Source organism: Rhincodon typus, chromosome 9 (genome assembly GCF_021869965.1).
Source record: "Rhincodon typus isolate 14 chromosome 9, sRhiTyp1.1, whole genome shotgun sequence".
Lineage (NCBI taxonomy): Eukaryota > Metazoa > Chordata > Chondrichthyes > Orectolobiformes > Rhincodontidae > Rhincodon > Rhincodon typus.
Genome location: NC_063340.1, coordinates 74,584,630 through 74,609,664, shown reverse-complemented (window position 1 = coordinate 74,609,664; position 25,035 = coordinate 74,584,630). Strand labels below are relative to the sequence as shown.

The following is a 25,035-nucleotide window of genomic DNA, read 5'->3' as shown; positions in this document are numbered from 1 at the left end:
TTACATGAAAGGTGCCATATGTGTTTTTAAAATTATTGCTATTGTTGTTGAGACAGCAATAATTCCTGTATACTTTTTGTGATCTATATAATGCAGAAATATTAAATGTTAATATTAATTATTTGATTTTGTTGTACTGTCATTTAAAGAAAATCTTTCCAATTTTCTGGAGACAATTGTTTACCCAGTATAAGCAGAAACAGCTTGAAATGTCCAAGATTTCTTTATGCTCAATTTTGATTGGTTACAGTTTTAAAAAAAACATCCAAGTCAGATAAGCCAGTGATCAAAGTACATCTTGATGAAGCTCATGTCTTACTTATTGCTCATTTGCCGATCAAAGGAAGTCTGGAATGACGTAAAAGAAAGAAAGGCTTTTAACTGCTCTGTGAGCTTGGATTAGACTCACAAGATTTCCACATCAGTCTGTGTCGAGTGAGAGGGAAGGAGAGAGAGAGAGAGCGAGACAAAAGTGTGTGCTTGTTACGACAGCTAGAGATGGCTAGTAGCAACAGCTTCATTTATTCTCGTATTGTGTTTTTATTTCATTTGACAACAATCTTCTGCCAAACCCACAGGCAAGAACAATATAAGGTACCATGGACAGAAGAAAAGGTAGGTTTTTACACTGTGGTCTGAGATCTATTGTGCTGCAAATCTGGAGACAGCTTGTAGTTTTACATTTTAAAATGGAGAAAAGCAGAGGAGTTTTGAGCTGGGCTTCAGTATCCCTGGGGCCTGTCATTAGAAGGTCACAAGACATAGCACCACTAAGATAATCACCCACCATATTTTGGGAAGGAAAGGGAGAAACTTTGAATAAAATTCATTTGTATTGTTTTTTTTTCTGTCAGCAACCTAGCATTGCATATGATATTGAACACATAATATAAAAACCTCAGTTTTTAACTTTGTCTGTGATTGCAACTGGAGGGCTGGGGCAGATGTGAAGGTTCAGGCCACTTGAACCGTGAGGTTAACTTGACTTGGTTAAATGAGAGTAGAACAGTTTTAAGAAGCTGCAACAGCCAGGAATCAAAGTGCACAGAACAAGGGAAATGGTGAGGAGAAGAAAACAGAAGGTCTTTGCAAGGGAGGACTACGTTTTCCTCCAGTGATTTGGATAAGTATTGCTGCTTCTCTAGGCCTACAATAGAAAACTTAATTCTAGATTTACATTTTCCTCATCCTTTTTGTAGCACTGATTCTGTGAATATTATTGGCAAGGTCTTACGTTGTCACTGACTTATCCAAAACTGAGAGCATGAGGTTGTGAATGTAATTTTATTACAGCTTAATTTTAATCACAGCTGTTAAATATTAATCATATTTCTATTTGCCTGTGGCAAACTAAAGTTGCTAAAATTCTGGTAAAATAAAGGCAGAAACAAAAACGTCTGAGACAAATTTTATGCGTTTACAAATATTTACATTTGAGTCACTATAGTGTTTGAACTGTTTTGGTGAAATTCATAACAAATGTCAGAATTCAAATAACAAAATTAATGATGCAATATGAGTTCTTATCAAAAGCAATTCTGCTTTTTCGCATTTGTCCAGAGTTCTGCATAATTTCTAAAAATGCTATTAAACTCAGGAAGTTCCATATTTTCCTATATTCTTGTGGTTGTGAGGGTGGCATGTTTGCTAATTCAATCCAGTTTTTACAATGTTAAAAATGCTTCTACATATGAGAAGCATCATAATTGCCACGTTTTAGTTTGAATGGAGAGAATTTTGGTCCATAATTTAATGGGTCAGGGGATCAAACAGTGGCTGCCATTCGTTAAACTTGACCTTTATATGTATTTTTTTAAAGTTTTTCCTTTCTAAGGGACTAAAAGTGGAAGTTAATACCAACACAGTGTGGGAAACAGGACATCTGGAAACTGAATGAATAGGAAAAGGATTTGTTTATCCTTTTAGCCAATCAGATTGAAATACTGTGAAATTGACAACAAGGATAGAGCAGAAACCATAAGTTATCATGGGTGAATACATTGTAAAATCAGGTACACTCAAAAAAGAGGAAAATGAAGACTGGATTAAGAAAGATAAAATATACAGAAAGGAAAAAGAAGAAAAAAGTACTTTTAGAATCTTGAAAAAACCCAATAATATAGCAGTAATAGCAATAGCTTAGTAATAGTTAAAAAAGGGTAATCAGTCCATCATGACTTCCTATAAAGGTTGTCTCCATTGTCTAATGCCTCTACAACATTCTACTCTATGTAAGCAGATACTCACAATCTGAAGCAAAAGTCTTATTGCACCTCAGTGTGAATCATATGTTTTGGGTGGATATCAGCATCGGTAATTCTACCCTACTGGATTCATCAGGATGCTATTTGCAGCAACATTGTTCTTCTGGTGCTTGCTGTAACCAATGGTAATGCTATGAGGAATTCTATGATCGATTTAATTACCCTTACATTGTAGGACCTGTCTGCTTGAGGGGGCTTTCTAAATGCTGGGGCTTTAAAATGAGAACTGTTTACATGGTGAATTTCCCCACACCAGTTGAACACAGTTGGTTTTATTTTGTAATGACTACTTCAATTTTTGGTTTGCAAAATCTTTTGGAGTCTTAGGAAACTTCTCACGAGGCAAGAATTTGAAACTGTCATCCACATTAGACAAATGATGAAGGGTTGTATGCTTAGCCTGCATATGGTTGTTGACAGTAATTTACATTATCTCATGAATGGCACTGCTGGATCTAGAGGAACAGTTAACCAACATCTCTTTAAGTGATTTTCCAAATGTTTATCTGTCTTTGCATTACAACACAGCCTCCAATATTGGGATGTATTAGAATCTCTGTAAGTTTCAAAATGCTATAAAATAACCAGTTCTTACAGAGGATGTTAAAATGAATCATGTTTCATGATACTAAAAGAACAAATGAAAGCTAAATATTAGATTTGTTACTCCTTTGCCAATATTGCTGTTTTTTATGATAAAGGAAATGATAATTTTTAATTAAAAACCTAAAGAACTGCGGATGCTGTAAATCAGGAACAAAAACAAAGCTGCTGGAAAAGCTCAGCAGGTCTGGCAGCATCTGTAGAGGAGAAAACAGAGTTAACGTTTTGGGTCCGGTGACCCTTCCTCAGAACCTCGATAATTTTTAATTACTTTGCTTTAGCTGAACAACTGCCTTTTTGACAATTATCAGGTTGATTTTTCTGTTGTAGTATGCAGAGTGCATCTTTTGCAGTATTCTACTTGCCTATTACAATGATCATTTTAATACATCTTGCTGTTTAGCAGTTAGTTTAAGAAAACTAATTTTCAGGTCTATCTCTACTAATTGCTTCCACTTGTTATGGACCAGACCAGAATCCCTCAAAATATATTAAGAAGGTAGCCTTTACCCTAATTTTTTCTTATTTTAAAGGTAAATGTAAAGTGCTGTGTCCCAGATGCAATTTGTCTGGTAAAATTACTCAATATTAAGCAAAACAGAATTTATTCAAACACTACAGTTAAAATACAGCAAAAGGAAGGGGAACTTGGAATAACATCACTCTATTAGAAAACTTAACAGAATAATAGGTTCTTTTACTACTGTGCAGTAATAGTTCCAATATAGTAACATCCCATAAACACACGTTTGACCAAAGGCAAACTCAGAAAACAGATTGTCTCACATGCAGTTATCCAATCCAGGAAGAAAGAAAATCAAAAGACAATTCTGAGAGAAAACTCAGAGTGTAGCAGTCAGGCATGATTCACTGCCTTCCAACCCTGCTGAGGCCTCAGCAACAACGGCTGAAAGCTAAATTAAAAATCCCTGGTTCTGTGGGTGGGAGCTTGACCACAACCATTCAGGTTGCTTCTATTGTTCCATCTTTAAATACCCGAGGCTTCAAAAGTCATTTGTCTGCTCATAGACTATTCATCACCTGTCCCAGTCTCTCTCTTTAAAAAAAAGGAAAAATTCACCTCTTCAAGCCATTGCATCTTCACACATTCAACTTCACCTTGGCAATTTTAAAAATATTTTTGGATGTTAATAGTACTAAGATGCCTGCTAAAGGCTGAAAACCCATGTGCATAGCATATATTTTTAATGTTCTCATTGTCTCATTGACCTTACAATCATTAGCTGCTCCATAAGCCCAAGTACTTGACTGCGGCTGATACCCGGAATGTTACATCACTGACCAACATTTCTATGATGTGGTATAATGATCTGAGACCAATGCTTAGAGAGCGATATCCCGGTTCTATTGGAAATGTGGCTGTGCGCCAGGTGAGTATCACTGAAGTTTTATCTGCTTTGAAAGCTTAGTTCTGCTTGCATCATGTTTGCTTGTATTTCCTTGAGTTTAGACAATTGAAAAATGATCTGATTTGAGCTGTTTAAAATGTTAACTATTTCCTTTGGTGGGGTAATCAAGAAAGAGAGTTAAATCACATACTTAGAGACAAACCATTAGGAGGAAAGCAGGAAGCACAGAAAAAAGTGTGGTCCGAATCTGAAACTCATACACTCAAAAATCTTCAGATACCGGACCAATTGGAAGTTTGAGGATCGAGATTTTTTTTTGATAAGGGTGCTAAAGGAATAAGGCAAGAGAGGGAAAACTGAATTAATTCACAAATCAGCATCTATTGGCTTGCATGGTAGAGTAGGTCAAATAGCTTAATGGCCTTCTCCTGCTCCTATGGGTTGAATTTTACTTGCCCATTAATCAACTTCCAAGAATCAAAGAAAAGTTAGAGAAAGCAGGTGGATTATCAACAAAGGGAAAGAAAATCTTGGGAATGAGGTCCCCCAACATGCAAAGGGCAGCCTGGGAATGCTATGTCCCTCCTCCCTCCTGTGCTTACAAAAAAGGTTTTCAGACATAAGTTCCTCACATTGGTTGAACTTCCAAAACAAATTTCACATCTTTGCAAGTATAAGATATTGGTCAATTGGTTTGGTTACAGGTCAAATTGCCTGTCAATTATTTATTTAAAAGGGATAGGGAAGTCGCCAAATTCACCCTCTAACCATATTATGGGGATGGGACTATGCTGAAAAATGGTAGGCTTGCCATCTCTTGTATTTTACATGACCAAAATTGCACCTGATAGAAGCCATGAAATCCAGCTTAATGTTTTTCTTGTTCCACAGCACTTCATACATTGGTGCTGCTATAGACAGGGCAGGGGTATGACCATAATTAGAGATGTATGAGTGAACTTTCAGTCTGCTACTTGGTCAACATCTGAATGTGGTGAAATTATTTCTGTACATTTATTTGGACAATATGAAGGGGCAATTTGAACATGTAAATATAGCATGATTTCAATCTGTTGGTAAAATATTCAACAGAGTTTAAAGTGCATGTGTGTCCTAACTGTAATGGTTTAGGAAAATCACTGATAGTGTAAGTGGTTTTCTCTGCAGTTCCCCTGGAGTAGTATTTTGAAACTAGACATCTTAATCAGACTGCAGTTGAAGATTACTATTCAGTCTGACTTTGTAACCCAATTGGCATTGACTGTAGTAATGGAAGCAATATTCCCAACATTAGATCTTGTAGTACAGCTAATGTGATGGAAGAGGGTATTACATGACCACAAGCGCTATTAAAATTATTTTAATTAAAATTAATCATAAATGTTGGACATGTGACATTTAAAAGTGTATACATCAGCTGTACAAAGACTTGAATTCATTGTGGATTCATGGAATCAAAGCTAGCAACAAAGAAGATGACTATGATTGTTGAAGACTATTATTTTACTCCCAAAAGCTGCCGAAGTTCCTGGATAGTTTTCTAGACTCAGCCATCTTCAGCTGCTTTATCAATGACCTTCCCTCTAGGGTAAGGTTAGAAGTGAGAATGTTCACTAATGATTGCACCATTTGCTACTCCTCCGATACTGAAGCAGTACAGGTTCATATGCAACAAGATCAGGACAATATTCAGGCATTGAATGAAAACTAACAAGTCATATATATGCCAGGCAATGACTATCTCTAGTACTACAGAATCTAACCATCTCCCCATGACATTCAATGGCATTGCCATGACTAAATCATAACCAATGTCCTGACACTTACCATTGACCAGAAACTTCACAGGCCAGCCATATATGTGCTGGCTACAAGGATAGATTGGAAACTGGGAATTCTGTGGTAGTAATTCACATTCTGGCTCGCCAAAGGTTATCACTTCTACAATATACAAGTCAGGAATGTAACAAGTATTCTCCATTTGCCTGGATGAGTGTGGCACTAACGTCATTCAAGAAGCTCAACACCATCCAGGATAAAATAGCCCATTTGATTGGCATCCCATCCATTATCTTAAATGAAGTGTAGTGACAGCAGTGTGTACCATGTACTAGATGTACTATTGCAACTTACCAATCCTCTTTCAACAGCACCTTCCAAGCATGCGAACTCTAGCACTTAGAAGTGCAAGAGCAACAGTTGCATTGCAACAGTAACAAATGCATAGGAGTACCACCACCTGCAAATTCCCTTCCAAGCGACACACCATTCTGATTTGCAACTATATTAGTGTTTCTTCACTGGTCAATGGAACTCACTCCCTCACAGTTGGTTATACCTACAGCAAATGGACTGCAGAAGTTCAAGAAAGTAGCACACCACCGCCTCTGAAGGAGATAAGAATTAAATTCTAGCCATGCCTGCCAATGCCAACTTTTTAAAAATGAGTTTAAAACAAAACCGTCTTCCAGGCTACGAACTGAAATGACGACTGTTAACATTCTCCTGAACCATTGCAAAGAGCAGCCAAAAGAGGCATTAAAATGGGGATCACATAAAACTCCCCTTTCAATTTTGTTGTTATTATCAATCTCTGAATTAGATTGGCACTTTGATAGAGCTGGATACAAGAAGTCCTGTCGGATTTAATGGACAGTCCAATAAATTTACACTAAGCATACAACATCCTGCTTTGTGCCTTTATTAAGAAAGCAAACCGATAGATATTCCAGGTAAAAATGCCTTTTAACAAGCTACATTTTTGGCTTTTGTGGAAGTTAACCTTTTTTAAAAATTGTTTTTCTCCACAGCATATCATAAGTCGGTTAGGTGAACTCCAGGCTGGATGGATAATTGAAGAAGACAGTTTCCAGGATGCAATACCCTATGGAACAGTCACATTTTCAAATATCATCAGTACCCTGAACCCCTCAGCTAAGCGGAGGCTGGTGCTGGCTTGTCACTATGACTCAAAATACTACAATGAGTGGTGGTATAGTAGAGTGTATGTGGGTGCCACTGATGCTGCTGTATCATGTGCCATGATGTTGGAACTGGCTCGTGCACTGGATAATCTTCTACTTGAGATGAAGGTACTCCTTAATATATGATACATCATTGCATAGGCTTGATAAACAATTAATCTGGAAAGAATCACTCAAAATTTTCAGTTAATTTATCCATCCTGCATTTGAATCAAGATAAGTGAAAGAGATTGTTAAAATGTCAACTTAAAAAATAATGTATATTCTGGTTTCCAATTTTAAGAAAATTATCACTTTGTCCTACTTAAATAAAAATTAACTTTTTTTCTACATTTTAACAAATTTTCTGGTTATAGATGTTCGCATAATGGATGATTAATACGGTGACACTTCAAGCTTCACTCCATTACTAGTTGTATTGTAACTTGAGCCTTCCTCTTGGCAAATTTGGTGGGGTGAAACATTTAACTGGCTGGAAAAGACCTTACTGTTTTCCCACCTACAATTAAGTCAGTGGCAGGCAGGCTTTTTGATCCCCTTCCCAGCTCCAATTGAGGCTGTGAATTGGACTGCAAGCACAAATTCAAATTGAAGATTGTGATATAGTAGCCATTACTGAGACATGACTGCTATATGGTCAGGATTGGGAACTAAATATACCGGGTTATAAGGTTTACAGAACCGACAGGGAAAATGGTAGAGGTCATAGAATAGCCCTAGTGATTAAAAACAAAATTGCTTCAATGGTGAGGGAGGATATAATGATGGGAAAGCATTCAGTGGAGACTGTATGGTTGGAACTGATGAACAGTGAAGAACTTAAGATTGTAATACGTGATGTGTACAGACCACCTGGTAGCAGCTCTGAAGTGCTAAATTGTATAGGTGCAGAAATTAGGCAAGTGTCCAGGGTATATGTCCTGGGTACAACAAGAGGACAAGCAATATTGGATTTAGTAATGAATAATGAGCCGAATTATGTGTGAACATTTATTGAATAGTGACCATAACATGATTGAGTTCCATACAGCTTTTGAAAATGAAAACCATGAATCAGCAACTAGAGTTTTGGATTTGGGTAAAGCAAAATGTAACAAGATGAGACGGACTGTCCACAGTAAATTAGGAAGATCTGCTAATGGGTAAAACAACTGAGGAACAGTAGAAGGTATTTAAAGAAATATTTAACACCATTCAAAACCAGTTTATACTCTTGAGAAGGAAAAGCTCTACTTTACAGGGAAAAGATGGCCATGGACAATTAAAGAGCTTAGCGACAGCGTAAACTAAACAAAAGGGCTTACAAAAATGTGATAAACAGCACAGATTCTGCTGAATGGGAAAGATATAAAGACCAGCAAAGGCCACAAAGCATCTTACAAAAGCTACTAAAAGGGGTTATGAAAAGAAACTTGCCAGGGATATTAAAATAAATTAAAAGAAATTTTATAGCTACATAAAGGGAAAGTGCATAGTCAGGAGCAATATTGGCCCACTAAAGACTGGAAGTGGGGATATTGTCCATGATTATGGGGAAATAGCAGACATGTTGAATAATTACTTTGCCACAATATTTACAGTAGAAAAGGAGGGTTGCTTGCTTGAAGTCCTGAGGAAATTAATAGTGGATTGGGAATCAGGACTGAATAAGATTAATGTTAGTAAAATATCAGTAATTAGGAAATTAACAGAATTAAAGAGTGACAAATCCCCAGGACCTGATAGTTTTCATCCAAGACTATTAAATGAAGTAGGAAAGAACATTGTAGATGACCTAACTGTAATTTTTTGGAGTTCCCTACATGCAGGAGTCATCCCCCTGAATTGGAAAATTGCTCGTCTTTCCGCTTTTTAAGAAGGGCGAAAGAGGAAAACCATGGAATTACAGACCAGTTAGCCTGATATCTCTGATTGAACAATTGTTGGAGTCTATAATCAAGGATGGGGTAATAGAATACCTTGAAACATTTCCTTTAATCAGGGAAAGTTGACATGGATTCATGAAGGGTAGGTCATGCCTGACAAGCCTCACTGAATTTTTTGAAGGTGACTAAAATAGTGGACAGGGAATGTCTATGGATGGTTGTTTATATGGACTTCCAGAGGCATTTGGTAAAGTCCCATGTAAAAGACTTTTAACTAAGATAGACGCACGTGGAATTCAGGGCAAATGAGTGACATGGCGAGGAAGGATAATTCATAGGTTCTTGAATTGGCAGAATGTGACCAGTGGTGTTCCACATGGATTTATGTTAACGCCTCAATTTTGATACTATTTAGTAATGGCTTCGTGGCATAGAAAGTCATTCAGTCAAATTTTCTGATGACACAAGTTAGTCACCATTGTAGACAGTGTAGATAGCATAAAATTACAAAGGAATATTAATAGTCTAGGTGAATAAGCAAAACTATGGAAGATGGAGTTTAATATAAGCAAATGTGAAGTTATCCATTTTGGACTGAAAAAGGATAGATCAGGGTACTTTCAAGGTGGTATGAAGTTAAATACAGTTAATGTCCAAAGGGATTTAGGGCATCAGATTCATAGATCTTTAAAATGTCACCAAAGGTGCAAAAAATAATCAGGAAAGCTAATGGAATTCTGGCGTTTATATCTAGAGGACTGGGGTACAAGAATGCAGAAGTTATACTGCTGTTATACAATAGAACATAGAACATAGAACATTACAGCACAGTACAGGCCCTTCGGCCCTCGATGTTGCGCCGACCTGTGAAACCAATCTGAAGCCCATCTAACCTAAACTATTCCATTATCATCCATATGTTTATCCAATGACCATTTAAATGCCCTTAAAGTTGGCGAGTCTACTACTTTTGCAGGCAGGGCATTCCACGCCCTTACTACTCTCTGAGTAAAGAACCTACCTCTGACATCTGTCCTATATCTATCACCCCTCAGTTTAAAGCTATGTCCCCTCGTAAGACCCTGTAAGACCCCATTTGGAGCAGTGTTAGCAGATCTGGACACCACACGTTAAGAAGGATATATTGGCCTTCAAGGGAGTACAATGAGGTTTACAAGAATGACACTTGGATTTCAGGGATTATGCTATGAGGAGAGATTATATAAATTAGGCCTGTTTTCTCTAGAATTTACAAGGCGAAGGAGTGAACTGATCAAAGTTTTCAAGAAATTAACAGGAAAAGACTGGATAGATAAACTATTTCCACTGGTTAGGGATTCTAGAACTAGGGGTGATAGTCTGAGAATTAGAGCCAGACCATTCAGGAGAGATGTTAGGGAGCACCTCTATACATAATGGATGGTAGATGTTTTGAACTTTCTTCCACAGATGGCAGTGGATGCAGGATTACTTGCTGATTTTAAATCTGAGATAGATAAATATTTATCTAAGGTATGAAGGGATATGGACTACAGGAAAGTATATGGAGTTAGACCACAGATCAGCCACGATCTCACTTAATGTTGGAACAAAGTTGAAGGGCTATATGGCCTATTCCTGTTCCCATGTTCCTAATATTAAAGCAGGGATGGAACATTGTCACTCATTCAAAGGCATAGTGCCTGACTGAGAGATGCAGCACCATAAAGGGAACCCACTGAAAGCAAACCCCCTGCCATTCCTACTGATCCCCATCCCTGGTGATCTTCAGCTCATGACCCCACTCAGAGATTGTAGGATTTGCTCATTTTAGGACTCAAGCAATATAATTTTACTTGATGTTTCAATGCTGCACTATAGGAGATACAATCTTTCAAATGAAATGTTAAATCATGGCCCTCTCTGTCTGCTTAAAAAGACGTAAAGATCCCCTTATGCTATTTGAAGCGGAATCCTCCCACTAATGCCAATAAGAGCAACCAATAGTACTAAAACAGCTTATCTGGCTAGTTATTCTGCTCCAATAATAGAATTTTGATTTGCACAAAATCGACATTTGCTTTTCAACATGCATGCAGCAAGACCTTGACAAACTTCAGACTTGTGGTGATAAGAAGAAAGTACCATTTGTACTAAGCCGAGCAGTAACTATTTCCAACAAGTGAATAGTACTGTTATTTAGATTCCACTCACTTAAATGCAGCGAGGGTCGCATTTGTCCAAAAGTTCAAATGAGACAACCATTTAAAATGCTGACCTGTCACAGCATTACAGCTGGGTATTTTATTATTTATAGCTCACCTCCTGTCTTCTTGACCTCCATCATCTAGAAGGCACAAAATAGCAATGTAATGGAATATTAACCATTTCTCTGAATTGTAAGGACCCATAGTCCAAAAAGGGCCATAATTATCACTATTCATTAGAGAAAGACAATTGTTATGTGTAACTTGAGGATAACCGCGTCACAAGCCTGCGATAAGGTGGGATGGCCTCCATGAACTATCACAGCCAGTATAGGGGCTGAACCTGCACTGTTGGCTTTATCCTGTACCACAATATAGTCATCTAGCCAACTGAACTATCTGATTCTCTAGTCACTGCCCTGAATTGATTCCACTGAAGCAACACTCAAGAAGCTTGACACTAACTAGAACAAAGCAGTTTGCTTGATTGGCAACTCATGTGCACTGAAACATAGCTCCCGAGTACAACTAGCACATTGCAGTTGTATTATGTATTATATACAGGATGCAACACAAAGTCACCAAGGCTTCTTCAACAGCATCTTTGAAACCTGCAATCTACAATGGATTGAAATATGGGAACTGCCTAGCAGCAGTATGCATGTTCTATCGCTACATGGACTGTAGTGTTTCAAGAAGGTGTATCATCACCTCCTTGATGCAATCAAGTTAAGTGAATCAATAAAACCCTGAAAATAGGTGAGCCCTGTAAAACAATGTAGTGACCAAGCATTGGGAGGGTGTGGTTTAGAGGGCACCCCCTCCAATAGTTTGAAAACATTTTAAATTATTTGCTTTGAAATGGGACTTCCTTACACACTAATTCAGAAACATTTAATAAAATAAACTGGTGCTTCTGAAGACAAAAAAAACCTTGAAATTACTCATACAATATGCCACTACCACTTGTTGGAAAAGTTGAATCAGAAGTCAAAACAAAACCCATCAAACTGACCAAATTCTTACACATTATTTGCATCTAATGTACTGTCCATAAACAATATTTTACACTACCTTTGCTTTTCAGCTCATTTAAACACTTGTCTATAATATTTTTTTAATTATCATCAATTGGATAGATGAAATCCAGTTTTAAAAAATTGAAAAATCAAACTCCTATTAATGACAATGCCTCTATCCAAGAATATCTTTTTAAGAAAATTCAATACAGCCATCTGCAAACATAGCAAAAACCACAAAAGGCAAGTTCTTCCAGTTTCTCAAGAAACAATTGAACATACACAAGATGAATAGCAAAATGAACAAATACATTTGAATTAAATCAGTACATTGGATAGATGGTGCAATGGGTAATTGGGCAGAATTGTTTGAGGTACTTCAAAGCCAATGGTATTTAATTTGTGCTGCAAATAACTAACATACAACTACCATAATACGTACCATTACTTAGAATATGGTTCTAATAAAATCAAGGTCACGAGTTCAACAACAATGAAGGGCTCATGAGCACCTTTAAACCAGTAACACAAGAAGATTTTAAATGCTGCTGAGCAAATATCATCATACTATATCAAAATAAATGGAAAATCCTTCTCTAGGGAAATTGACCCAACAACAGTTTAAATACAGGTTGCATTGTCCAAAGTTTAAATTGGTTACAGTGATTCAAGTAAGTAAGCTCATATCTTACTAATTCCTATAATAGTACATTTCAGAGTTTTGTAATTTTACCAGTGTTGTGTTTCCTAAATATGATTTATACATGTTTTCCAACTTCAAATTTTTTGAACTTTAATATTTATAAATGTCTCAGCAGAAATACAATGTATTTATGACCCCAAAAGGTTCCTAGTATGGGTAAATTTCTACAGGCTTACACTTAAATTATTTCTCCTTCATTTAGGATATTAGGGACAGACCAGATCTTACCCTGCAGCTAATTTTTTTTGATGGTGAAGAAGCATTTCAATATTGGTCTGATATTGATTCACTATATGGTTCCCGACATTTAGCGCAGAAGATGGAGAGGGAGGCACATCCACCTGGTGCCACTGACACCAACCAGCTGCATGGAATTGTAAGTACTGACTGGATGCAAATCGTGGAAAAAAATCCAAGAAATGATTGTCATCAATAGATGGTCCAAGTTTTCTCAAACACAGGTTAAAATGGAGTTCCTAAATATTCAACAAACCTCTTTATTTCCCTTATTGGTTAATGGCAATGTGAAATCTTGTTAACCATAGCTAAAACAGGCCTATTGACCTTCCTTAGTTTCCTGACACAAGGGGGCTCTTTAACAGTCTCGAGTCATGGTTCAGTGCAGATGGTAGCAGCTCTGTAGGCAAGCCTAGAGGTTTTCCCTAGATGCCTGATGTGAGAATAGCAAATAGGATGCCCACGAGAGGAAATGTCCTCCACTCTCCCACACAGCGCTGGCCTAGCTTCAGGAACATTTTCTGATGAAAATTTTTAAAATGTTGGCAAGAGGGCACCTTTATTATGAAGTTCCATCTCAGTCACTTACCTGTCACGCATCCTGCTGCTCCTCTCTAGGTAGAAGACTTCAAAACAGCCCTAGAGCATTGAAAGCCTGCCTGTCACCTTTAATTCGATGTCTTCCATATCAATTCAGGGGAAAACCCCTGAAAATTCCAAAGTGTGGCTGTTTTTCCCTGGGTGTTAGTTCGGGTCCAAACAGTCCCTACTCTTGTTTCCCGCAAGAGTAGGAAATTCAGCCTCTATATAGAACGTTCACATTTGATATTGAAGACAGCAATATAAAATATGTTTTAAATATATCCACTGATTGTTAGGTCAACACACAAAGTCAAATTCTATTGAAGACATGATCCCATCCACAAGTGCAGGAACCCAGAAGGTGCAGGAACTGTAAACTGAAATAAATATATTGGTTATTTGATGCAACTTTTATCTCTCAATATTGAGCAACACTGGGTATGGATTGTCATCCTGCTGCCACCCTTTCCTTCCCATGAGGAAAATGGAGACACTTACAATTCTAATTAACTGAGTTCAGGTTTTTTTCAAAACAGGCTTCCAGAATAAAGCAATTGCATTTTAGAGAGGATACTAAACTGAAGCTGAAGCAATTCATTTTAGTGATGGAATTTAGACCTGATAGGTCTTTTTTAATACTATAAGATCGACTAAGTAGTCATTAGAAATTGAGGTAATGAACAAACCTACTGATTTTCTAACTTTAATTTGACAATTACATTATTATTCTTAGGACTTACTTGTGTTACTGGATTTAATTGGTGCGCCAGATCCAAGATTTCCAAGTTATTTTCCAAATACAGCTCGATGGCATAAAAGACTACAGCTAATAGGTAACAAGCACTAACAGAAATTTTAGGCATGTAGATTTGCTATAGATTTGTTGGTTATTGTATATTGCAAATTTTCTTCATCTTGCATTTTGCTTCCTCTTTTCTCTTTCCTTCTGACTTGTATGTATTCATAACTACAATTTCCCCAATCAATTCTCTCACTCTAAGTTCATCTTCTTCTGAATCTCTTATCCATCTATAAACTTGAGCTCATCTAAAACTCTACCTTCCATGTCCCTAATGCACATGAAATCCCACTCCATCCCTCTGCTGACCGACCTTCTCTAATTTCCACTTCTTGACTCGAAACAATAGAAATATATACATAAAGCTGTGGGAATTAAGACATTATGTTGAGGTTGTCCAGGACATTGGTGAGGCCCCTTCTGGAGTACTCTGCCTGGTTCTAGTCTCTCTGTTATTGAAAGGATATTATTAAACTGTAGAAGGCTCAGAAGAGATTACCAGGACGTTAGCGGGAATAAAAGGTTTGAGTTATAAGGAGAGGCTAGATAGGCTGGATAGGCTTGGACTTTTTTCACTGCAGCGTAAGAGGTTGAGCGGTGACCTTATAGAGGTTTCTAAAATAATGAGGGGTATAGAGAAGTTGAATGGTAGGTGTCTTTTCCCTAGGGTGAGGGATTTCAAGACTAGGGGGCATATTTTTATGGTGAGAGGAGAAATATTTTAAAAAAGACATGAGGGGCAATTTTTTTTACACAGAGAGTGGTTCATATGTGGAATGAACTTCCAGAGGAAGTGCAGGTACAGTTACAACACTTAAAAGTAATTTGGATAAGTACATGGACAAGAAATATTTGGAGGGATATGGGCCAAGCGCAGGCAGGGAACTAGTTTAGTTTGGCATTATGGTCAGCATGGACTGGTTGGTCCAAAGGGTCTGTTTCCATGCTGTGTGCCTCAATGACTCTATAACAAAAAACATTCCTGGTCGATGACCTTTCATCTGAACTTGCTTGTTGTTGTTTAATAGAACGTCGTCTGCATCGACTGGGTTTACTGAACAACCACTTCAATGAGGTGAAATATTTCTGGACCAAAATGAGAGCTGGGCATATTGAGGATGACCATACACCATTTTTGCAAAGAGGTATGTTGTAGCATGCTACAGTGACAAAGTTTTTCTCCTGTTATGTAACAAAGTCATAGATTTATTTATATTTAGCATTGCTTCCTTGTTTTTGTACTCTGTGGCTCTATTAATAGAGCAGCAGAACAGAAATAATTGATTAACTGTTTATGAAAGCCACCACAAGCCAATGGATCAGCTTACCACTTTGTGAAAGGTTCCGTAATTTTAAATTGTTTTATACTACTTCCATTAATTGAATATTTTTTCTAAAATATATTTTACAGATCCGTTGATTACAGTCTATTTCTAATCAATTGTCTGTTCATCCTTTCCTGTCCTTTATCAGTATGCCAAAAGTCACCTGTGTGCAATTTGAAACAAATTGGTTAAAGTATTGAGATAAAATTCATATTTTTTATTGGAACGGTTAGCTCATTTTAAATAAAGATAAAACAGTGAAACAAACAGTTTACTCACAGCCTGATATCTAATAGTCAAGGAATATCTTGCATAAGGATTTTTAAAAACATCTGTTGTGGGATTTGGGTGTGACAGGCAAGGCCAATATTTGCTCCATAGAGGTTGTAGACATGCTCGCCAAGCCGGTGTGTTTGATTGCAGACGTTTCTTCATCCTGCTAGGTAACATTGCCAGTGCACCTCCAGTGAAGCGCATTGGTGTTCTGTCCCGCTTGTTATTTATATGCCTCGGTTTGCTGGGGTGGTTGGCATTACTTCCGGTTCTGTTTTTCAATAGTGTATATATTGGGTCCAGTTCAATGTTTTTGTTGATGGAGTTCCAGTTGGAATGCCAGGCCTCCAGGAATTCCCTGGCATGTCTCTGTTTGGCTTGTGCTATTATGGATCTAGCCAAACATCGACCTAGCCAAAGAAACAAGTGTCACACTGCTGGATGAATCAGGAAGGAAGGCACCCCACAACACCAACAGCATCAACAAAGACCTACCCCGAAACTGCCAGATCTGTGCCTCACAACCCACTTCACCTTCAATGACCATATATTCAAATAAATCAACGGAACACCAATGGAATCCCCAATATCAGGACTGATTGCAGAAGCAGTGATGCAAGGGTTAGCACAGACAGCGTTCACCACTATACAACCCAAACTCTGGGTCCGCTATGTAGATGACACCTTAGTGATTATTAAACACACAAGACTAGAAGAAATCCACCAACACATAAACAACATCCTCACCGGAATAAAATCCACAAAAGGAGAAGAGAACAATAACCGACCACCCTTCCTTGACATAATGGTAGAACATCAGAACAACGGGGAACTCCAGACTAGTGTATACAGAAAGACCAGATACTTAATTACACCAGCAACCACCCCAACACCCATTAACGGTGCTGCATCAAAACATTATTCAAACAAGCCACAACACATTGCAACAACCCAGAATTGCACAAAGCAGAACAGGAGCACTTATATGGAGTTTTAAAAAGGAATGGATACCCAAAAAGCACAATCTGCCATTACCTCCATGACAGACCACAACAAGAAGACACAACACGGGCACACACACTAGTCACCCTACCAAACTTATCAGAGATGACCACAAGACTACTCACACCCCTAGGTATCAGACTAGCCCACAAACCAACAACCACCCTGCGACTGCTACTGACGAACGTAAAGGATCCCATATCCACAACCACATTAATCAGATGTAATATACAAAATACCATGCAAGGACTGTGAGAAACATTACATAGGCCAAACTGGAAGAAAACTGACAATAAGGATACATGAACACCAACTAGCCACCAAGAGACTTGACCAATTCTCACTGGTTTCAATACACACAGATGAAGAAGGACACGAATTCGACTGGAACAACACATCCATATTAGCACAAGCCAAACAGAGACATGCCTTTCTGAAGAAGGGTCTAGGCCCGAAACATCAGCCTTCCTGCTCCTCTGATGCTGCTTGGACTGCTGTGTTCACCCAGCTCTACACCTTGTTATCTCATGCCAGGGAATTCCTGGAGGCCTGGCATTCCAACTGGAACTCCATCAACAAACACATTGAACTGGACCCAATATACAAATCACTGAAAAACAGAACCGGAAGTAAGCCAATCACTCCAGCAAGACAAAGCATATAAATATCAAGCGGGACAGAACACCAATGCGCTTCATTGGAGGCACACTGACGATGTTACTTAGCAGGGTGACGAAATATCTACAATCAAATACGCCAGCTCGACGAGCAAGTCTACAACCTCATCCACAATCCGAGCCAAATATATTCTCAAAAACTTTAAATTTGCTCCATATCCCAAAATTTCCTTGAGCTGACTGGATTACTAGGCCATTTCCAAGGGCAGTTAAGAGTCAATGAATTACCGTAGGTCTGGAGTAAAATGTAGGCCTAAGTAGATAAGGAAAACAGATTTTATTCCCTAAAAGACATTAATGAACAAATTAGAATAAAGCAAAGAACTATGGATTCTGAAATTCTCAATCAAAAACAGAAATTGGTGGACAAACTCAGCAGGTTGGCAGCATTTATGAAGAAAAAGCAGAATTAACATTTTGAGTCCAGTGGCCCTTCTTCAGAATTGGAATTATGAAATTATTATGAAGGAGGCAAAAATGCTTTCAGAGGCTATATAAAATCTGTTTGAGTGTCATGATATTGTTATTTAAATCCCAACGCTTTAAAAATAAAAAAAAAAATGCTCCAGTCATCACTCAGACTTAAAGTAAGACTCTAACTGCCGGAATGCATTAATTAACAGGGCAATTGGTTTAGCCAACAAAATAAAAACATAAACATCTCGTCCTGCAGTTTCAATAGACTTAATTCTTAGACTTCCAAAGGTTGTTCTTACTGATGAGTTGATTTTGAATGCTTGGTCAAGTTTCAAAATCTCCAAATCCTTTTCTCTTGGCAGGGGAGCCAAGTTCAAATTTTGACTGACAGATTTGATATCTTATTAAAGTACATCTTTAATGTGGCTGGTGAAGAGAAGTTTGTTTTTACAGCAGTTGAGCTATAACTTGTGGAGATATGACATTTTTAAATGGGTTTCATGGCTGAGTATTTTCAACAGAAGTGTGCATGATTTTCTTCTTCTCGATGGTTCCTGAGGTCCACCCATTGTCTATCTTGGGTGAATGGCTATGGAGGTGGCATGGGGGCATTAATGTGGCTTGGGAAGGTTGCATGGAGGTGGTGAAGGATACAGACTCTTTTTGTCTAACTAAGCCATAGTTTCAGAGAACTGAAGTGGTAGACGTTTGGGAGGTGCAGACAACAAGGACACTGATGAAAATCCAGCCTAAAAGTGTTCACATTAAAAGTGATGTGATCTGATTAAGTTTGCCTGTTCTTATTCAGTTATTTCTTTTTCAGAAGAAATCAAATTTGTGTAGTCAACCATATGTCCAATCACATTTCTAAACGGTATATTTCATCAGATATACTGGCTTAGTAGTGCTTTCTTCTCCTATTCCTGCTCATTAAACATGTTATGCACAGGAAAAAACATTTTCTCATTCCAATCCACCCCAAATTCAAAAACCACTTTACTGTACAGATCACAACAAGTCTATAATTGCAGACCTCAATTTTCAATTGAACCTGTTTGCCACACCAGGTTTAGTCAGAACAGCTATTTTATCTGCTTCATTTTTTTTTCAAACTTGAACTCCACAAAGGCTAAAAATTGTTTTAATGACACAACAATATAATCGACATCAAAAGATTTGGACATCCGTTATTGTCGAACATTGTATAATAAGATCACAAAGTATTCCACTTCCCCAGCTCAGTTGCTTTACTGCAAAAAGGATCATGTTTACTTGCCTTCGGTTAACCTTTACAACTGTGATGAGGATAAACATGAGTTTCCTTTCTATCAGTTATTGACCTTGGGAAGAAAAGGAAAGCCTAGTATTTCAGAATAATGAAGAATTGCGCACCATCTTGATTAGTATCACTCTGACCCATCTCCAAAGCATACGACAGATTATGAATTTATTATGAATATTGCAATTATGAATATCATATTTTTGCTTTCAGCATCTTACCATCTGGAGTACATTTTTTCCTACACGCATTTGCTGCTAGACAGGGTTGCTGTGTCTTAGTCACTTGCATGATCTGCCTCCAGCTTGATATACCAAGCTTCTTGCTCAGCACTGAATCAAGCAAAATCTTTGGTGGAAAATATCTTAGCTTGTTGTGTTTCTCCAAGTGTGAGGAGCCCAAGACATCTCCTTTTCAAATGTTTGTCTATAACTTCTTTTGACAAATATAATTCCAATTAAACATTACATAAAATGAACAAATAAGTTCCTACTCCACAATTCTGATGTAACAAACTACTCTAGGCAAGCTCTGACCACAATACATTCTCCAGTTATTGATAGGCCCCAAAGGCAGGCAATTTGACCTTTCACAAAAACATCTGACAGCTATTATGCAAGAGAGCAGCTAGTGTCTTACAACTTGTTTTTATCTTCACTAATCAACTGGCATAGTGACACCTTTGGCTCAGAGACACTGAGTTCTAGGTTCTAATTCCACTCCAGAACTTAAGAATAAAGATCAAGGCTGACATACATTTTCATAAAATATTAAATAAGGTTCAATTTGCCGGCACTGTGAATGGAAAAGATCCCATGGCACTAATTTGAAGAAGAGCAGGGGAGTTACACCTGGTATCTTGGTCATTTCTCAATTAACATCACACAAAAGAATTTGACAGGTCATGTGATTCTATGATCATTCACAAAGCTGTTTGTAGTAGTTTGTTTTGCAAAAATGGTTGCAGATTTCCTATCTTGCAAAGTGATTTTAAAAAATATGACTTCATTATTATTAAAAAAAAACATTGAGTTCTCCACTGGTTATGAAATGCACTATATATATGCAATTTTTTTTAATTTCTGCATTAGTTGTGATCATTAAAAGTAGCCATCTGATACATCGTTCCCATGATCTCTTGGTTTGCAGTACAGGATTTCTATGTTATCAGTACTTTCATTAGTGGCCTGAATTGTGACATTAAAATGCCTGAATGCATTTCCTTTGGGTTTCTCGGATTTCAGCTTAGAAGTCACCCTTTAATATTGCTGAAAGCAGGCTGACCAGGTGGTTTATTTGAAGGGTAATATATGGAATGGCATGAGGCAGTTGATCTTCTGCTTGTGATTATGAGACATCATGAAATGAGCAGCAAGTCAGAAAAGCTTCTCAGAAATTTTACATTCTTGATCATGTAACGGATTCTTAAAGTCTTACAGTGACCACACATTCTGGACCACTTTAGATCGTGATATTGAAAGGAATAAGCTACTAAACATTGAAACATCATGTAATTCTACACTTTTATGTTCCTTAGGTGTTCCTATTTTGCACATCATACCTACACCTTTCCCTCAAGTGTGGCACAGCATGGAGGACAATGAGAACAATCTGGATCCAACATCAATTGATAATCTGAATAAAATATTGCAGCTGTTTGTCTTGGAGTATCTTAGATTTTAATACAGGTGTGTGTATACAAAGTGAATGGTTATGATCTACTGTGAGCAATAGGCTAAGCAGATTTCAGTAAACAGCAGTCCCTCCTGCTTTAATGAAATTGGGAAATAAGTTTGGCTTCTTAGAATTAATGCCTGTTGTATTTAATATGCTAACTGAATCAATGTTAATTGTTGCTCATCAATTATATCTCATAGTGTTCATTTTTCACTTATAATGCATACTGGTCTTAATTTTCTTAGCAATTTGTTCAGTAGACATTTGAAACCTTTTGGTGAAATGTATAACTTAACTGTATCTAAAATATATTTTTCAATTGTAACTTTTAAATTTGTCTTTGTACTGGTAGCACTAAAGGGTACAGTTGTACAATATGATCTGTGTGGATGCAAAATTACTTGTGATGAGGCAGCATCATCAGTTCAGTGTTTTGTGTTGCAATTGTATACTTGAAACACAAATTCTCACTGTTATGTAATGCATAAGTTAAATCATAATTTCAAATGGTATGGCGTGAATTTTAAAAGAAACTTTGCATCCCTGCTTTGGTAGAACTTTGTTTGGAAAATGAATTTTAAAAATATATATATATTGAAAGATGAGCAAACTATCTTGTTGATTCTTTTCAAACAGTATAAATTTAGGTGCATATGGACTTGAGTCAGCATTTTTATTTAAAGCTGTTACCAACAGTATCATTGTTTGGAAGAGTGTGCTTTGCATGTTAAGAAGTTCTGTTTTCTGGCACCTCCATTTGGTTTCAAAATTTATCTAAGAGGAACTTTGCTTTGACTGAACATATATTTGTGGTGCCATGGTGAAAACTTTGCTACTTAACTTTAATTTGTTACCAAAAAGGTGCAGAAAAATGGGAAAGAACTCCAGTTCCTAATTCTATAGGGCTAAATATTATTTCAAATGTCCATCTCTTTTCCTTAGCTGTGAGGGCTGTTAATATTGCTAATGACATCTCTTAAAAGGCTCACTGAGGCAAAATTCCACATTGGTGAACCAATCCTGATAGTAAAAATAACGTTCTATCCCATATCTAATCAGTAGCTGGCATTCTTCAACTAAAATAAATTGCACATTTTATCCTTTTTGGGTTAGCTATAATATTCTATTCAAAGAATTTGCTCTCTTTGAAATACAATCCATAATCACCAAACCTCAACCACCAAACCCAAGAGGGAAGATGTGATATCTAGAAGATGAAGTCTAGATGATGCCTCATCTTAAAATTGTATTTCTTGCAAAAACATTGACTAACATAGAAGTGAAAAGTAGAAAATGGTGAAGTAAATATTTTGTGTAACATGTTGTTTTATCACAACTATTTGCATTAAAAGTATTTTTATAATGTAATAAACACGTTAAGACACTAAAATCACAACATAACTGAAAAATATTTGAGAAATAGCTCTTAGGATATTTAAGAAGGAAAGCAGTAACAATGCAGGGACTGGGAAAAAGCAAAAAACCTGGCAGTTTATCTGACTGCACCCTCAGACTGATGATGCGTAAGAGCTGACATTCCCAAATATCCAATCCAACCTTGAAATTTCCACATTACCAGTCTCCCTGGCAAATCCATTCCACATGCTCATCATCAGTACATAAAGTGGTAAAATCTAAACTGTCTGTCAGGCAATATTCTAATTCTATCATTTATGGCAATTGGGTTTCAATTTATTTCTTCACTTAAGAATCTTGGATACTAAACATTTCTCTTCAATCTTCTCATCTCCTCAGTAAACAATCCCAGTCTTTTTAACCTCTCCTCACATCTCACATATCTTAAACCAGATATTTTTGTTTGTATTACTTTTATTGGTCCACTGCACTGCCTCCAATGCTTTATATCATTGTTATAAATTAGAATAGTAAATCATTCTCCTGGTAATGACCATACCCACCATCAAATCTTTCCTTCAATTCATGTCTCCCTATCTTCAGCTTATCACTTACATAATACTGCATCATAAGTATTATAAAAATCTATCAGCAACACAAACAAGATAACTTTCTCAAAAATATTAACTTTTCTTTGCCACAATTCAGTCTATCGTGGCATTCAATATCTACCTAAATATCTTATTCCTTCTTTCATGATGCTTTCTGAAACACAATTCATAACTACTGGTCTGTAATTTTGATGACTTATTGCTATTTCCACATTTAACATAGGTATTGTCTTAACTACTTTACAACCCTAGTATACTCTTGACATTGTTTCTGTAGGATGCGGACTGATTCAATTTTTGTTAGTCACTTCTTTTGACACCAGCTAGGTCTGGATCACACCTTAACGGAAATGTTTATTTTTATCACATGCCTTCTTCCTGACAACGTTGAAACCAAAAAGTTCAATGTCCAATTACCCTACTAATACAAAAAAAATCCATTTAGTGTATTTTCTATTCTTACTCAGTTACCTTCACCATTTTGGATCATAATTTCCTTTTTCAATTGTTTGTTGTGAATTCATGTAGAGAAATGCTGCTCTATTTCATATTTACGTTACACAGTCTGTAAAATTTTCTTGGACTCATTATTACAGCTGATTTTGAATATGGATTTCAAACAACATTCCTCATGCATGATGTAAACCAATGGAGATGGATGATTTAGCCTACCTATAACTAACATTCAAAAAGCATAAGTTCAATTGTGCATGATTGAAATTCTGATAGGTATGAGAGTTTTAGTTTTAATTGTGCTTTTTCCTCCTGAATTCACTAGCTTGACAACATTTTTAATTGGATAGATGTGCTTTGCCTTATAGTGACATGCAATGCCACTTCTTTCACGTGTAGACAACATTTTGCTAAAGCTAACCAGGTCAAACAATAATTTCAAAATATCCAGTGTTTAAATAAACTAATATTCATGATGCCATCACGTTTGTCCATTTGCTTGTTTGTGAACAAACACAGAACCATTAATCTTTATTGTTTTAAACATAGCAAATCATTTTTATCACTTCATTATTAAATGGAAAAAGCATTCAGGAAAAAATGGTAAACTGAGAAACCACACATTGAGAAAAATATACAATGGTAAGTAACAACTACAGGTTACTAAGTTTGGAGTTGGGGAATAGTTATATACGGTAACTAACTTTAGTAAAAAGTGGATATGGGTCTAAAATGGAAAAATGTGTTGTATTGTCTCTAAATTTGGTTAAAATTAGTAAACAAATGTAAAAACAATGGAATGAAATTGCACTGTGTAATTCTTTACAATACATTAGGCTGTGTAATTCTTTTCTCTGCTTGTACTAATTAAGATATTTTTAAAAATATTGAAATGTTAGAACAAAAAACATTACTTATGATGCACATAGCAATTTCATCAACTGCTTGCATAACTTTTCTTCCATGTCCAGGACCTCTACTGTGCTCTGTAGAATATCTCCTTTGTATATTTGTTGGTATGTTAATTCACAGGTAATGTCAAATAAAAAAAAGCCAGTTTCAGAAAAGATTATGTATTTTTTGATCTATATAAGATTCCTTTCTTTAAAATTTAATAAAAGCATGATTTTAGCAAAAATATTATGCTTTCTTAAAGTTTATTAATCAACCTGCCTTTGGCCACTTTACAGATGTTAAATGGAATACTTACAAGGTTAAATTCTACCACTGTTTACATTCAACCTAATTTTACCAAAACCCAGTGAATTCTCAATTTTGATGGAGGGGTTTCCTCCATGAGCTCTAGAGAGTTTTCTCACAATATTGTCTACAGCTTGCCTCATTAGCTATGTA

General features: G+C 36.8%; 1 protein-coding gene across 1 annotated transcript; it reads left to right on the top strand.

Annotated features, from left to right (window-relative positions):
- Positions 1-336: 336 nt before the first annotated feature.
- Positions 337-24,822, top strand: LOC109915604 (glutaminyl-peptide cyclotransferase-like). Its single transcript, XM_020515257.2, has 7 exons — positions 337-615; positions 4,112-4,258; positions 7,048-7,329; positions 13,197-13,370; positions 14,547-14,646; positions 15,641-15,757; positions 21,123-24,822. Exons 1-7 carry the CDS (start codon positions 499-501, stop codon positions 21,266-21,268), a joined length of 1,083 nt encoding a protein of 360 aa, XP_020370846.1. The 5' UTR covers positions 337-498; the 3' UTR covers positions 21,269-24,822.
- Positions 24,823-25,035: the final 213 nt, after the last annotated feature.

Excerpts from the sequence above, each read along its gene's own strand:
- LOC109915604 (XM_020515257.2), top strand. The coding sequence starts at position 499 with ATGGCTAGTAGCAACAGCTTCATTTATTCTCGTATTGTGTTTTTATTT. Across the intron at positions 7,330-13,196 it reads ATCTTCTACTTGAGATGAAG|GATATTAGGGACAGACCAGA; the intron begins GTACTCCTTAAT and ends TCCTTCATTTAG. Across the intron at positions 15,758-21,122 it reads TACACCATTTTTGCAAAGAG|GTGTTCCTATTTTGCACATC; the intron begins GTATGTTGTAGC and ends TATGTTCCTTAG.